The 11,053-nt window shown below is 34.6% G+C and overlaps 4 protein-coding genes across 5 annotated transcripts in view; 2 read left to right on the plus strand and 2 right to left on the minus strand.

Annotated features, from left to right (window-relative positions):
• Positions 1–342, plus strand: part of LOAG_17475 (hypothetical protein) — a gene marked incomplete at both ends in the record, with an annotated part of 1,703 nt that extends 1,361 nt beyond the window's left edge. Inside the window, one exon of the mRNA XM_020450135.1 lies at positions 32–342. Within this exon, the coding sequence (XP_020306232.1) occupies positions 32–342 (311 nt within the window). The remainder of the gene's footprint in view (positions 1–31) is intronic.
• A 1,199-nt stretch (positions 343–1,541) lies between these two features.
• Positions 1,542–4,843, minus strand: LOAG_17476. Of its 2 annotated transcripts, none has more exons than XM_020450137.1 (10): positions 4,824–4,843; positions 4,514–4,575; positions 4,098–4,237; positions 3,851–3,940; positions 3,613–3,678; positions 3,191–3,285; positions 2,964–3,073; positions 2,387–2,606; positions 2,152–2,267; positions 1,542–1,838 (listed from the first exon to the last, which is right to left on the minus strand). In XM_020450137.1, the coding sequence occupies exons 2-10, from the start codon at positions 4,566–4,568 to the stop codon at positions 1,813–1,815; spliced, it is 918 nt and encodes a 305-aa protein (XP_020306234.1). In that variant the 5' UTR covers positions 4,569–4,575; positions 4,824–4,843; the 3' UTR covers positions 1,542–1,812. The 2 variants fall into 2 exon arrangements, with proteins under 2 accessions (XP_020306234.1, XP_020306233.1); XM_020450136.1 differs by lacking the exon at positions 4,824–4,843 and adding an exon at positions 4,756–4,818.
• A 518-nt stretch (positions 4,844–5,361) lies between these two features.
• LOAG_17477 (hypothetical protein) lies at positions 5,362–6,758 on the minus strand. Its single transcript, XM_020450138.1, has 3 exons — positions 6,612–6,758; positions 5,872–6,036; positions 5,362–5,488 (listed from the first exon to the last, which is right to left on the minus strand). Exons 1-3 carry the CDS (start codon positions 6,687–6,689, stop codon positions 5,480–5,482), a joined length of 252 nt encoding a protein of 83 aa, XP_020306235.1. The 5' UTR covers positions 6,690–6,758; the 3' UTR covers positions 5,362–5,479.
• A 2,569-nt stretch (positions 6,759–9,327) lies between these two features.
• LOAG_17478 (Sart3 protein) overlaps positions 9,328–11,053 on the plus strand; it is a gene marked incomplete at both ends in the record, with an annotated part of 8,863 nt that continues 7,137 nt past the window's right edge. The window contains 3 exons of the mRNA XM_020450139.1: positions 9,328–9,435; positions 9,562–9,710; positions 10,124–10,262. Of these exons, the coding sequence (XP_020306236.1) occupies positions 9,328–9,435; positions 9,562–9,710; positions 10,124–10,262 (396 nt within the window). The remainder of the gene's footprint in view (positions 9,436–9,561; positions 9,711–10,123; positions 10,263–11,053) is intronic.

The following is an 11,053-nucleotide window of genomic DNA, read 5'->3' on the forward strand; positions in this document are numbered from 1 at the left end:
AGCAAGCCAGCAGCTCCAAAAACAATTTCAGCATGTAATGATAAATTGAGAGCTGCAATGCCGTCTCTAGAGAGAGCAATTACAACACAAAGTGTACCGATTGCGAATATTTCTCAAAAGCCTAGACTGAAAATGACTAAAAGCAGCCATAAAAAGTCAGTCAAGGAGAGATCAATCAATAAATCCAAGAAAAGTGGAGAAAACATTAAAAGAAATCTAAAACTCAAAATATCAATACCATTAAAACGGACTCAAGTAGACAACATATCGGAGGAGAGACATACGGCAGAGAGTACGAAGGCAATGAAGGAGCAATATATTGGATACTACAAAAAGTTTTAATATTTTCTGAATTTATTAAAGTAATACACTTCCTTTAAAACAAGATAAACCAACCAAATAAAGTCATTAGGCGGTAAAGGATGATGGGAAACGGTAGGGAGGCAAGAAGATGGGATAGAATCTCCTTAAGGCAAACAGGCCATATATAGCTGACAATAATAAGCAAATTGCAGCAGGAATATTCTCCAGTGACAATCCAACAATATGTGAAGGTGACGTCTATAGTTCTATTTTCGAGCATATTAAGTTCAGGTCAAATGAAGTGCATGATGAATCTTTGTTCATAGACCAATTGGCTATGCAATTTAAGCCTTATCTGGGACAGTATGATTGTAATCTTTTCATTGAGCATACCGAGAATTTCCCATGTTTTTTCTCATTTTAAATTGATAAATTAATCAATAAAGAAACAATGGAAATTAGAGTAATACGATATGAAGCATAAAATCCTGGAACTATGAAGCAAACAATTTGAATAAAAACAAGGACAAAAGCCAATTAATCATTGAACAAGAGGAGCCAACTAATCATTGAAGTTATGAGAATCAAGTTTTATTTTATAGGATTATACTGTTTAACACCTTAGATTCGGCATTAACTGGAACTGAACTCATCTTCATCATTTCTCAAATTAAGTAATTAGACTTTTATGTATTATCGATCCAAACAAAAACAGCGTATGGAGACAAAGCATCAAAGTAGCAGAATGAGCTATGAGCTACACTGGATACCATCGCTTAATAAACATACAATGCCACTAACAATATATAAACAAATCACCCTGACTGACCAGTGGAAATTTGCGAAGTGGTGGTAAATGGTACTTAATTCAATGTACTTATTGGTTGATGCGCCTCAAATTAAAAGTAGAAGAAGGAGACCTAACGAAGGGATGCAGGAATAAGGAAAGCAAAAATAAGTATATAGAATGTCTCTGTCAACATTGCTTTCTTGCAGTTAGATGTGTAAGGTTAACAGCTTGGGTCCATAATCTGACGAAGTAAAATGAAAGAAAGCAAGAACTTTTTAGCATTTCCATAGTCCTTTTTTCATATTATTATTTAAAGCATTTTCATAGTTCTCAAACAACTGAATGTGCAATGCAAGCAGTGCATTTTCTGCTAATGACCCAATATTATAAAGGTTCAACAAAAATCTTTATTAAGAAAAAATATCTTGTAAAAGACAAATAATTGCAAGGAAAGTCTTTTTTACAAAAAATGTAGTACTGAAGATTTGCTCAAAATCTGATTCCATTTTCTATAGAAATAGAAATAATAAATAAGAACAAACTAACCACTGTTAAGAATGAAAACGTACATAAATCAAGGAAAATAAAGACATCAAAATAAATCAAGCTCAGTAGTCCAGTAAAAATTCATGTTTGGTAGTAATTTAATATATAAAATATGGCACATCCTTTGCCAACAACTCAAAGGGACGCAGAACACAAAACCAAGTGTAACAGCGTTACCTTCTTTCTGTACCACCAAAACCTGAAAAACAAAAGTTTAACCATTATTGAAAAAAGAAAAGCGATAGGAAGAACTGAATTTTACTTGAAGGTGATAAAAGCTAACTAATAACATCAACAAATATTCAACACTGATAATCATATAAGCAGATTATATCTCCTCTACTCATTATATTAAACAAAAAAAATCCAGAATGTGTATCATGATTTTTAAGGAATAAAATAAAGCTTTATGATGGAAGAGTACAGTTTGTTAGCAAATGCTAATAAACATGATGATGTGTAGTTTTTCAGAGCAAAATAGAATTAGACAATTAATGAAACGAGGAATCCACCTGACGTTGTTCGACTTGTTGAAGGCCCTGGCGAATCATTCCTATACCTACCATGTGAAGAGCTCCGGGAACCATCTTGCTCATACGATCTTCTACTTCGAAAGAAACTGTCTTCACTAAAATTAAATAGCAACAATTACCACAACTTGCAAACAGATTTTCAGTTTGGTCAACTGACTGCCTATAAACTTCAAATTATTAACTACACCTCAATTTTTTCTGACCATGAACAAACCTGTTCTGGCTCCTGCCGTACAAGTAACCAGCTAAGCCGCCCAATCCAAGACCAGAAAAGAAACCAGGTCCACTGGACTGAGATTGTGCACCGGCTGCGTTATAGAAAGATTCTTCGTATGTAGGAGGTGCATCGGTTGGATGTGTAAAGCTTTTGAAACCTGGCGGTGGTGGTCTTCCGTTGCCTGGTGGAGGTGGTGGTCCTTGATCCCAACCCCATCCTGATAAAAGATTTACAAACATTAATTTACTTGTCATACTCAAGTATTCATTTCACCAGAGATATCGACTACTACTTAATAAAGAGTGATACAGCACAAAAATTTTGAGCTGTAAAACGTACTAGACGAGTCTGAAATTATAAACTCGAAACTACTAAACAATGAATCCATGGCTGATTAGAAGCAAATAGCATAGTCAAGTTTTACACAACCACATGAATTGCCCCTCTTATCTCCCTTTGTCTTTCGTCATCAATACAACTTTCACTCACTTTATTTGTGAAGTGATGGAACAATAATGGTGCTATATGGTTTGAAAATAAAGTTAGAAATAAATAAAAGTTAAAAATTGAATACCACTGCGACGTGTCCTGTTATCACCAGCAGTGGGTTGCAAACAACTGTAGTAGACTACAAAGAAAAACAAAAGCAAAATGGCTATAGTCGAAAATGTCAAGGAACCAAATCTGAAATGATTAACATGAAATCTAAACTAAGAATTCCAAGGTTACAAATAAAGAAAGTTACGGAAAACTTACTTCTAGAAAAAACGAAAAGTCAGAAACACTTCCATAAATACTCACTCATGATCTTTCTTATACGTTGGTGCACTTGGTACTTTTTTGCCGTCACCATAATTGCTCCCTCCTGCGCGACTATATTCCAGGCTGTACTTCAACTAAAAAATATCAGTTAAACATATCTAACTGAAAATCAATTTATTTATTAACAATGAATTATCAGCTTGTCAGAATTCACGGAAACTTGCACATTAATCTTAAAGAGTTCATTACAAATTATTAGTTGTTTGCATCATAACAGCACTCGCAAACGTCAACAAATACTATACTGCCTTCCACTATTCATATCAAAATTTTAATCTATCCTGACATAATTCATGTGTTAGAGCTGATGCCGATCATAATTTCCCATGAAATCATGTCAGTCAACAATAACAGTTCACTGCAGTATGAAAGTTGTCTGAAAAAATAAATTCCAAGCTTACGCCACAAGAACCTCGCAAGATGTACGGGTCATCTGCGTAATCATATCCTTCACAAGATATGCGGATCTAAAACAAAATTTTAGTCGCATTTTAAATTTTCAGATCTGACTTAAGAAATGTTGCTTACGAACAGGCTTATCAGACATCAAATATCCTTAAAAACATGACAAATTGCATAGAAAACTGATGGTGACTCATAAATAGCACATAGATAGTACATCCATCATGGAAAAATTACTTCTCCAAATTCATACTGATCGCTCATCTCAGCTTTACACTCCCACTGGACATCGATGCCATCATAACCTTTGTTGTAACATTGGACAACCTAAAAATGTAAGCAGAGAACAGGAGAAAATAGTCTAAAAATCATGATCATGGGCTGCTTTCAGTTCAAAATACCGAAAATGGCCATGTCCAATGCAAAGGAAGCAACATTACGAAATTTACTATACTGTGACAAAATTATCATATCCTGTACATACTCTAGGTTCAAACTTCCCCTCTGCCGATCCTCCGACACACTGAATTTGTGGAATTGGAGAAGATCTTCTTCCTGTGGTATACTTATCTCGATATAATGTTAGCGTTGTGACATCGGCCAAACGGACTTTCCCTGAGCTCTCTGGAAATGTTGGAGTTGTCATAAGTTATCTACAAATAATTTTTCGGAGTACAATTACTTATCTAAATCGATTGCCGAAGTTAAGTTCAAATAAGTAGGCAATTTTCCAACACCTATGATTCTGCTTCCTTTTGAGTCTGTTAAAACTTCCCAAACTGGGGTATTATAACCTTTCGTTCTGTCTGTTCTCAAAAATATGTGAAAAATTACCTCTACGTAATCACGACAGGAAAACAATAATTACTTCATTGCTGTCCAAATAACTTCAAAACTTACCACATAAATTAACAGTACCAATTAAAAATATAACATATAATCCGTAGCACGACATTATAATCCTGAAAATTTGAAAATAAAAAACTGTAAATGTTTCAAGTTGAAAAATGATGAAATATTTAATTGACCATACTTTTATTTTATTACTTATAGAATGAACTATATTTAATTCCATTTTCAATGCAAAGCTTGACTAATACATAATTTGACTCAATAAACGAGCACATAAAATGCTGCCTTGCCTTGGTGTTAACCAGAAAATGAAGACGTCAAATTGTGCAAATAACGAATAAGCAAAACATCAGCCCACCTCCTAACGAAACAGCAAACGACACATAGCATTAGAAACTTGCCGGGAAGATTTACTTGTGCAATGGAATTATCTCATGCAGAAAGGTAATTGTCTTACTGTAACATGTAAAGTGTGTATTTCGCCTCGGATATTTGTGATCTGGGAGAAGTCTAGATAAAGAATGGCCAAGGATACCTTGCAAAACATCCACTAGACATGATAGGCTTGCTTTGTTTTTCCGTTACCGAATAGGTTAGTAACCTAGAATTAAATAAGAGGGTTCGAGAATTACAGCAATATTAATCTGGTAAAATGATTGTTTATTGAAGCAGAGCGATCAACTTGCAATCAATATGCAGTGAAGGCTTACTGAAGGTAAACCTGACAGCGACGGTAATTTAACTTCCTTGTACCTAACAATGATTATTAAGTTTCTGTCGAAATAGGAGTTTAATCAGTTAGATAATGCATATTATCAGTGACTTTGACAAATTAAACAAGCAAAATGATAAAGCCTATTTTATAGTGGGAGGTTGTATTTGAGGAGCATTAGAACAACAATAGCATTCTTTATTTTGAGCATATCATACAAACAACAATTTTTTGGTGATTTATCAGTACATATATAGTACTAATTGCGCATCGCTGTTATTACTGCTGCCTTCCAAATTCGTTCACTTTTTCTGAAACAAAAAAATACGGTATTGTGAAGTTTGACGGGGAGAAAGTTAGTAAGAAGTAAGGGATATGAATGTTAAGGCATCCAAAGTCCTTTTTTTATAAAGAGATGAAAGTATTCTTTAACTTCTTTCTTTTTTCCTTTTTTTTTTTTAGGATTCATTTGAAAAATGAATCGCAATGATCTTCCGGAAATCATTTCACAGACATTTGTTACGCCTGTATTCACGGAACAACCCATTACACTCTGTAATTGATTATGCGATCCACATCAGGAACCACTTACAATACAACTTATTTCAAATTTCACAAAATGTGAACTTGAAAAGTTATAAAGCAGGTGGAAAAAATCTTTTCTTGGGTTTAAAATCATTTCAAAAAGTCGCACTCTGAATGCAAATAATGGCTCGGATAAATAAAAGCGACTATCGGAAACAATCGAGCCAAATCCTGGTCGGAAGTTACCGCGGCCAGAAACAAGTGAACCTCCGGACGGTCCCAAATTTGCCAGTTTTGGTGATCGAAAGAAATAATCATTAGTCGCATTCACCGTCTACAAAGAATTCAGTGATTCATTAACTATTTGATTCTTCTATTTTTTAGTTAACCAATTCATACTTTCGTTATTTATTCATCGTCATTCTCTACGATAACCTTTTTTGTTTCCTTTTATTTGTATGTCATCGATTTTAAATATCTGAAAAGCTTTTCTTCTTTCAAAATGATTATGATACGTAAGATGGAAGCGTTTATTGTGATCAAAGGGCTCCGAGCGATTATATTTATCCTAACAGTACACGCTGTAAGTGATGATTTTATCATTCGTAGTTGATGTGGTTATCACCCCTTCACATCAATGCCTCAATAAATTAATTCGTGGGGATGTAATGTTAAACAGACTGAATGTATTCCGTGAAAGACATACAGTAATTGGCGTTTTCAAATTCTCTGTGTTGAATCGTTGATTGGTAAATCGTAATCTAAACTTAACTAGTTATAGATTGCGTAAAATCTACTAAATCTACCACTAATTTCCGCTACTCCAACAAGTTTTTGCACTTTTATACTTGTGTGATATTTAGAATTTTTGAATGAAGAAGGCCTATGAAATGAAAAAAACAAACAAACCTGGCAATGGAAATTTAAAATAGCAATTACAGATAGCAAAGGAAGCGGTAGCATGAGTAGGACAGTACCATAAATCATCGTTGCAATTTGGTTGTATCTATCGAAGTCGGTATTAAATAGGAAGTTGCTGGTAAATGCTTTCTAGGGTTGTGCTAAACAATACCATAGAAAGTTTTACGAGTTTCGTGGAAAATTATATCTCTAAACAGCAAAGAAGAGACCACTGTGGCGAAACTTTTAATTATAAAAGCTCTTGTGAGTGCGATAGCATTATTGAAATCATCCCTGGAAACAATTAGCCAGAAGAGATGGATGACCAGGCTGATTGGTTAAAGATTTCTCTCCCTCCCTTTCTCTCATCCCTTCTTTAAATTATAACTTATATAGTTCGTTTCACAATGGCCTGTAATGGACGTAACTGTAGAAATAGCATCATGAGAAAGGACACATTCTGCAAAATGTTATGAGTAATCAATTTAAAATCCATGACCTCCTAAATAATGACACAAGAAGTGATACGAGGAAGAGATGGATTGATTTGAAATGTAAAATTTAGATTTCGTCCTCGGTTTACTCTTTCTTCTTTTTGCTGATAACATGAAAAGTCTTATAATTCATTTCTTTATTATTCAATTCATCATCCAATTACTAATTCTATCATCACACTGTCTGTGTAAATAACCCTCTCCTTTATTTGGAAAACATTTTAATTATGAAGTAATTGATAAATTTATCGTAAATGAACTATTAAAGCATTGAGGTAACAGTTCATATACCTAACCATTCACATCAAAATCAACATAGCCCAGATTCATTATATATAACAATTATTTAGTATTCACTTTCCATGTTACACGCATGAAATTACAGACCCTATTTCTTATGGAACTTACACATCTGAAAGGACAAGAAGACTGTTACATTCAAGGTGTCACTAACATCTTATTGAATTAACAGGAAGTCGATAATTTTAATCTTCCGAGAAGTCGTGAAAAGAAAAGATGACGTGTATGACATATACACAGGCCTACATTTATAGCCTTGTATGCATTTTATTAATTAAACATTTCAGCATGAGCAGCATTCAGCTTAAGCTTTATTTGAATTAAAGTGAATTTGTATTTTGCTCATGGGACTGAATATAAATCAAATCACATGCTAACATATTTTTAGACAAAAAATAGCACAGCAATTTGGAATTTTCTCTTCCTTTGATAAATGTCATTAAAACGTTTCATCAAGTAAACTACTTCATTTGTCTAACTTTTTTATTCCAAAATTGCAAGAAAAAAAGTCAAAATTTTATCCAAAATTATTCATATTGAAAATTCAGATTTGAATGGGATAAACGTGAATGATATAAAAAACTAGCAAAAATGTCGTCCATCAAAGAAATAAATATTTTGAATATTGCAAATAATATAATGATATCAAGCAGCTAACTGATACATAATCTAAAATCAGTGATTGAACCCAACCATATAGCAAAACTTCTGCATAACCTCAAACTAACAGGTCTGTAGATAAGTCTTATAAATCTTATTTTTTTTTGATAGATAAGTCTTGTAAATTAACAGCAAAAAAATAGAAATCAATCTGGTAAAGATATTCTTTAGCTTCATGAAAATCTCTTTTATTGACTACTAACTGACCAATATTATATTACTGACCTTTGTGACCATCTTACTTCGGTCAAGAGCTAGAATGAAAATGATACCCTTTGAAAATAAGATGTTATTTAATCTCTTTCCATTTTCATTGTTAGTATGATTACATGTAGTTGGAAGTTCCCAAACACGAAATGTCATTTAATTTTCGCATCTTCATCGAATCCACTATCGTAATCCTACTTAGCTGAAACAATGTATTGCATCGCTGAATTGCATTCGACAGTCATGCGACAAACACCGTGATCCGTATACTAGTGTTGTTGGGAGGGCGTTTTTACTGCAGTTTTATTTGGGTGATTAGTCTTTTGTTTCTCTACTGTTAATAGTTGCATTATTTAGCCTGTTTTGTCAACCTCTGTCATGTCTATGTCCCATTAATGTCATATCTCAGTCATTTCCATGTTGCCGGTTCAATAGTATTCCCGTCTAGAATGTCTTTGTGGAAAAGTTCCGTAAAACACTTGGAAATAGTTAGATTTGGCAGTTAACAGGTTTTCTGAGGGATGTTAGTTAAAGACAAAATATTTAAGATCCTCTCAGAATTATGAAGCACATGGATTTTCCGATGGAAGTTCTGGATTTGACATTACGATAACTTAAAGTATCGCTGCTCTCTTTATTGTACATTGTAAATGCAAGTGTTACTTTGAAAAAAAAAAACTCCAGTAACAAAAGTTTTTTTGACCTTATTTAAAATTCGGGACTGATGGAGGTAACCTGGATAGATGCAATAGAGTTAATAGCACTGAGTGAAGTTGAATCTCAGTTGACAGAATGAATTCTATAGACAGACTTCTTCGGGTCACAGCTGGGTTAAAATCTTGTTAATAATTTGTTTTAAGATGGGACTGAGAAACTTTCCCTAGTTTAACAGCACCATTTGTTGTTAACTCAGTAGATCGTGATGTCATTATTTAATTAAAGATGCTTTCATATACCGAAATTCATCTTGACTACTTTTTGTAGATAAGGAACTGAAAACTAGTTTTAAGGCGAGTAGAACTAGTTTTTGAGTTAATTAAATTTATCTCAAATTTTTTAGAAAAATGAGTGACGTAGAAAGTGACAGCAATGGAAGACTGGGAGAGCAAGATGATGAGGAAGTGTATGATGATGAAGCATATGAACAAGTCATTTTAGAAATGAAAAAAATGGTAAGCTTTTGTTGTACTTTCTAATATTAACCTTCCGAGTTCCCTGGTCATTAGTTTTTCCATACTTTGATATAATTTGGAGGTAGTAACAGCAGCGCACAGAATGTGACATCAGCTACTTTGCAGGTGGAAGTTTCGCCGAAGGACTATGGCAGTCGTATGAAATTGATTGAGGCTTTGCGTCGAAGTGGTGAGCTTGAAGCAGTTCGAGAACAACGAGAATGCATATCAACATTATACACGATGCCTCCCAGTTTCTGGCTAGACTGGATCGAGTTAGTTACTCTTTGCAAAAGTGATCAAGAACATTTGCATTGTGCTATATCCTCTTGCAAAGGAATTAATTCGAATGTTTTGAAACTAACTGAAACATAGCTCAGTCAGAGAAATATGAAGAGTCTACTTACAAGAGAGCACTGAGATCCGAGCTCTCCGATTACGGTATTTATGCTATTTCTCCATTTCAGGGTAGTAACAACAAACTACAGCATGCGGTTGAATGTGACAAGGATCTGATTAACAGCAGTGTCTGACACATTCGTATCGAACTTTAAAGTTTAAGGTAGAGAGAAGAGGAAGAGAGAGAGAGAGAGAGAGGGAGAGCCGAATAAACTGAAAATTATGAACTTTCATCTCTGGCATGTTCCCATGATTCCTTAATATTAATCTTGTTTCATATTATTTACAGAGATGAAAAGTCGGCAGAAAGTGGCAAGGATCTGATTAAACGGCTTTTCGAATGTGCAGTTCGGGATTTTCACAGTCCCGATGTTTATCTGGAATACGTCCAATGGGCCTGCGGTACATCTCTCGATTTTGCGAGAGAGGTAACGATAGTATCAGATACATTCTTATTGAACTTTCAGGTTTAGAATATAAGGAAGTGAAGATCAGACTTCAAAAGTTCTAGCAAGTTTTTTGTTTCTCTGATTGTTAGATCATTCAGCGCACCATAGCCATGAATAATAGTACAGCCATGCGCATACATGAACACCGTGGAAAAGGCCGGCAGATTGGCTTTCAAACTGTTCCATCCATTTCAATGACTGGTGGGATCGATGTCACATATTCCAGCGGCTAAGAGTGACTTGGTTTCATAGAATGTTGTTAAAAGCAAAAGTCAGTTCAGTTATGCCTTTTTGTAATTTTTGGCAATAAAATGATTTTATGGTAGTATCGGGTACAAAACTTTTAGAAAATGGAAGAAGCAGTGATAAAAATAGGTTTACGAGCTGATTGTGCTTCTTTGATTTGGAACATTTATTTGGATTTGAAAAAATGATTCTGAATTCAATGGGTGGTGGGAAAATATAATTTGACAAAAAGGAAGGGGAACAAATAAAACGACATTCAGGACTGGGAATTTAGCGTAGATCCATCAGTCAAGAAATAGCAAGAAAGCGACCAGTAGTGGAAATCAGCAGAAAAGCTCCTCTGGCAAGGTTTGGCCAATCTGCGTCACACAGTCCTCTTGTTGGTCACAATCATTTGTCCAGCTTAAATCGTAGCTGGACCTACTTTAACCTCAACTGCCACCACCCAACGGGGGACATGACATTCCGGACGGAAATGTTGGACGTCCTATAGGACGCCGACCTGTTCCATACCCATGACCACC

The sequence above is a fragment of the Loa loa genome (assembly GCF_000183805.2).
Source record: "Loa loa unplaced genomic scaffold supercont3.80, whole genome shotgun sequence".
Taxonomy (NCBI): Eukaryota; Metazoa; Nematoda; class Chromadorea; order Rhabditida; family Onchocercidae; genus Loa; species Loa loa.

What these genes read in the sequence shown, in the direction of transcription:
- LOAG_17477 (XM_020450138.1), bottom strand. Translation starts at nt 6,689, where the DNA reads ATGATTTATGGTACTGTCCTACTCATGCTACCGCTTCCTTTGCTATCT. An exon ending in TTTTAAATTTCCATTGCCAG is followed by an intron (nt 6,037 to 6,611) that starts GTTTGTTTGTTT and finishes AATTCTTTGTAG; the next exon opens with ACGGTGAATGCGACTAATGA.
- LOAG_17476 (XM_020450137.1), bottom strand. Translation starts at nt 4,568, where the DNA reads ATGTCGTGCTACGGATTATATGTTATATTTTTAATTGGTACTGTTAAT. An exon ending in TGGTACTGTTAATTTATGTG is followed by an intron (nt 4,238 to 4,513) that starts GTAAGTTTTGAA and finishes CAACATTTCCAG; the next exon opens with AGAGCTCAGGGAAAGTCCGT. An exon ending in AACAAGTCGAACAACGTCAG is followed by an intron (nt 1,839 to 2,151) that starts GTGGATTCCTCG and finishes TTTGTTTTTCAG; the next exon opens with GTTTTGGTGGTACAGAAAGA.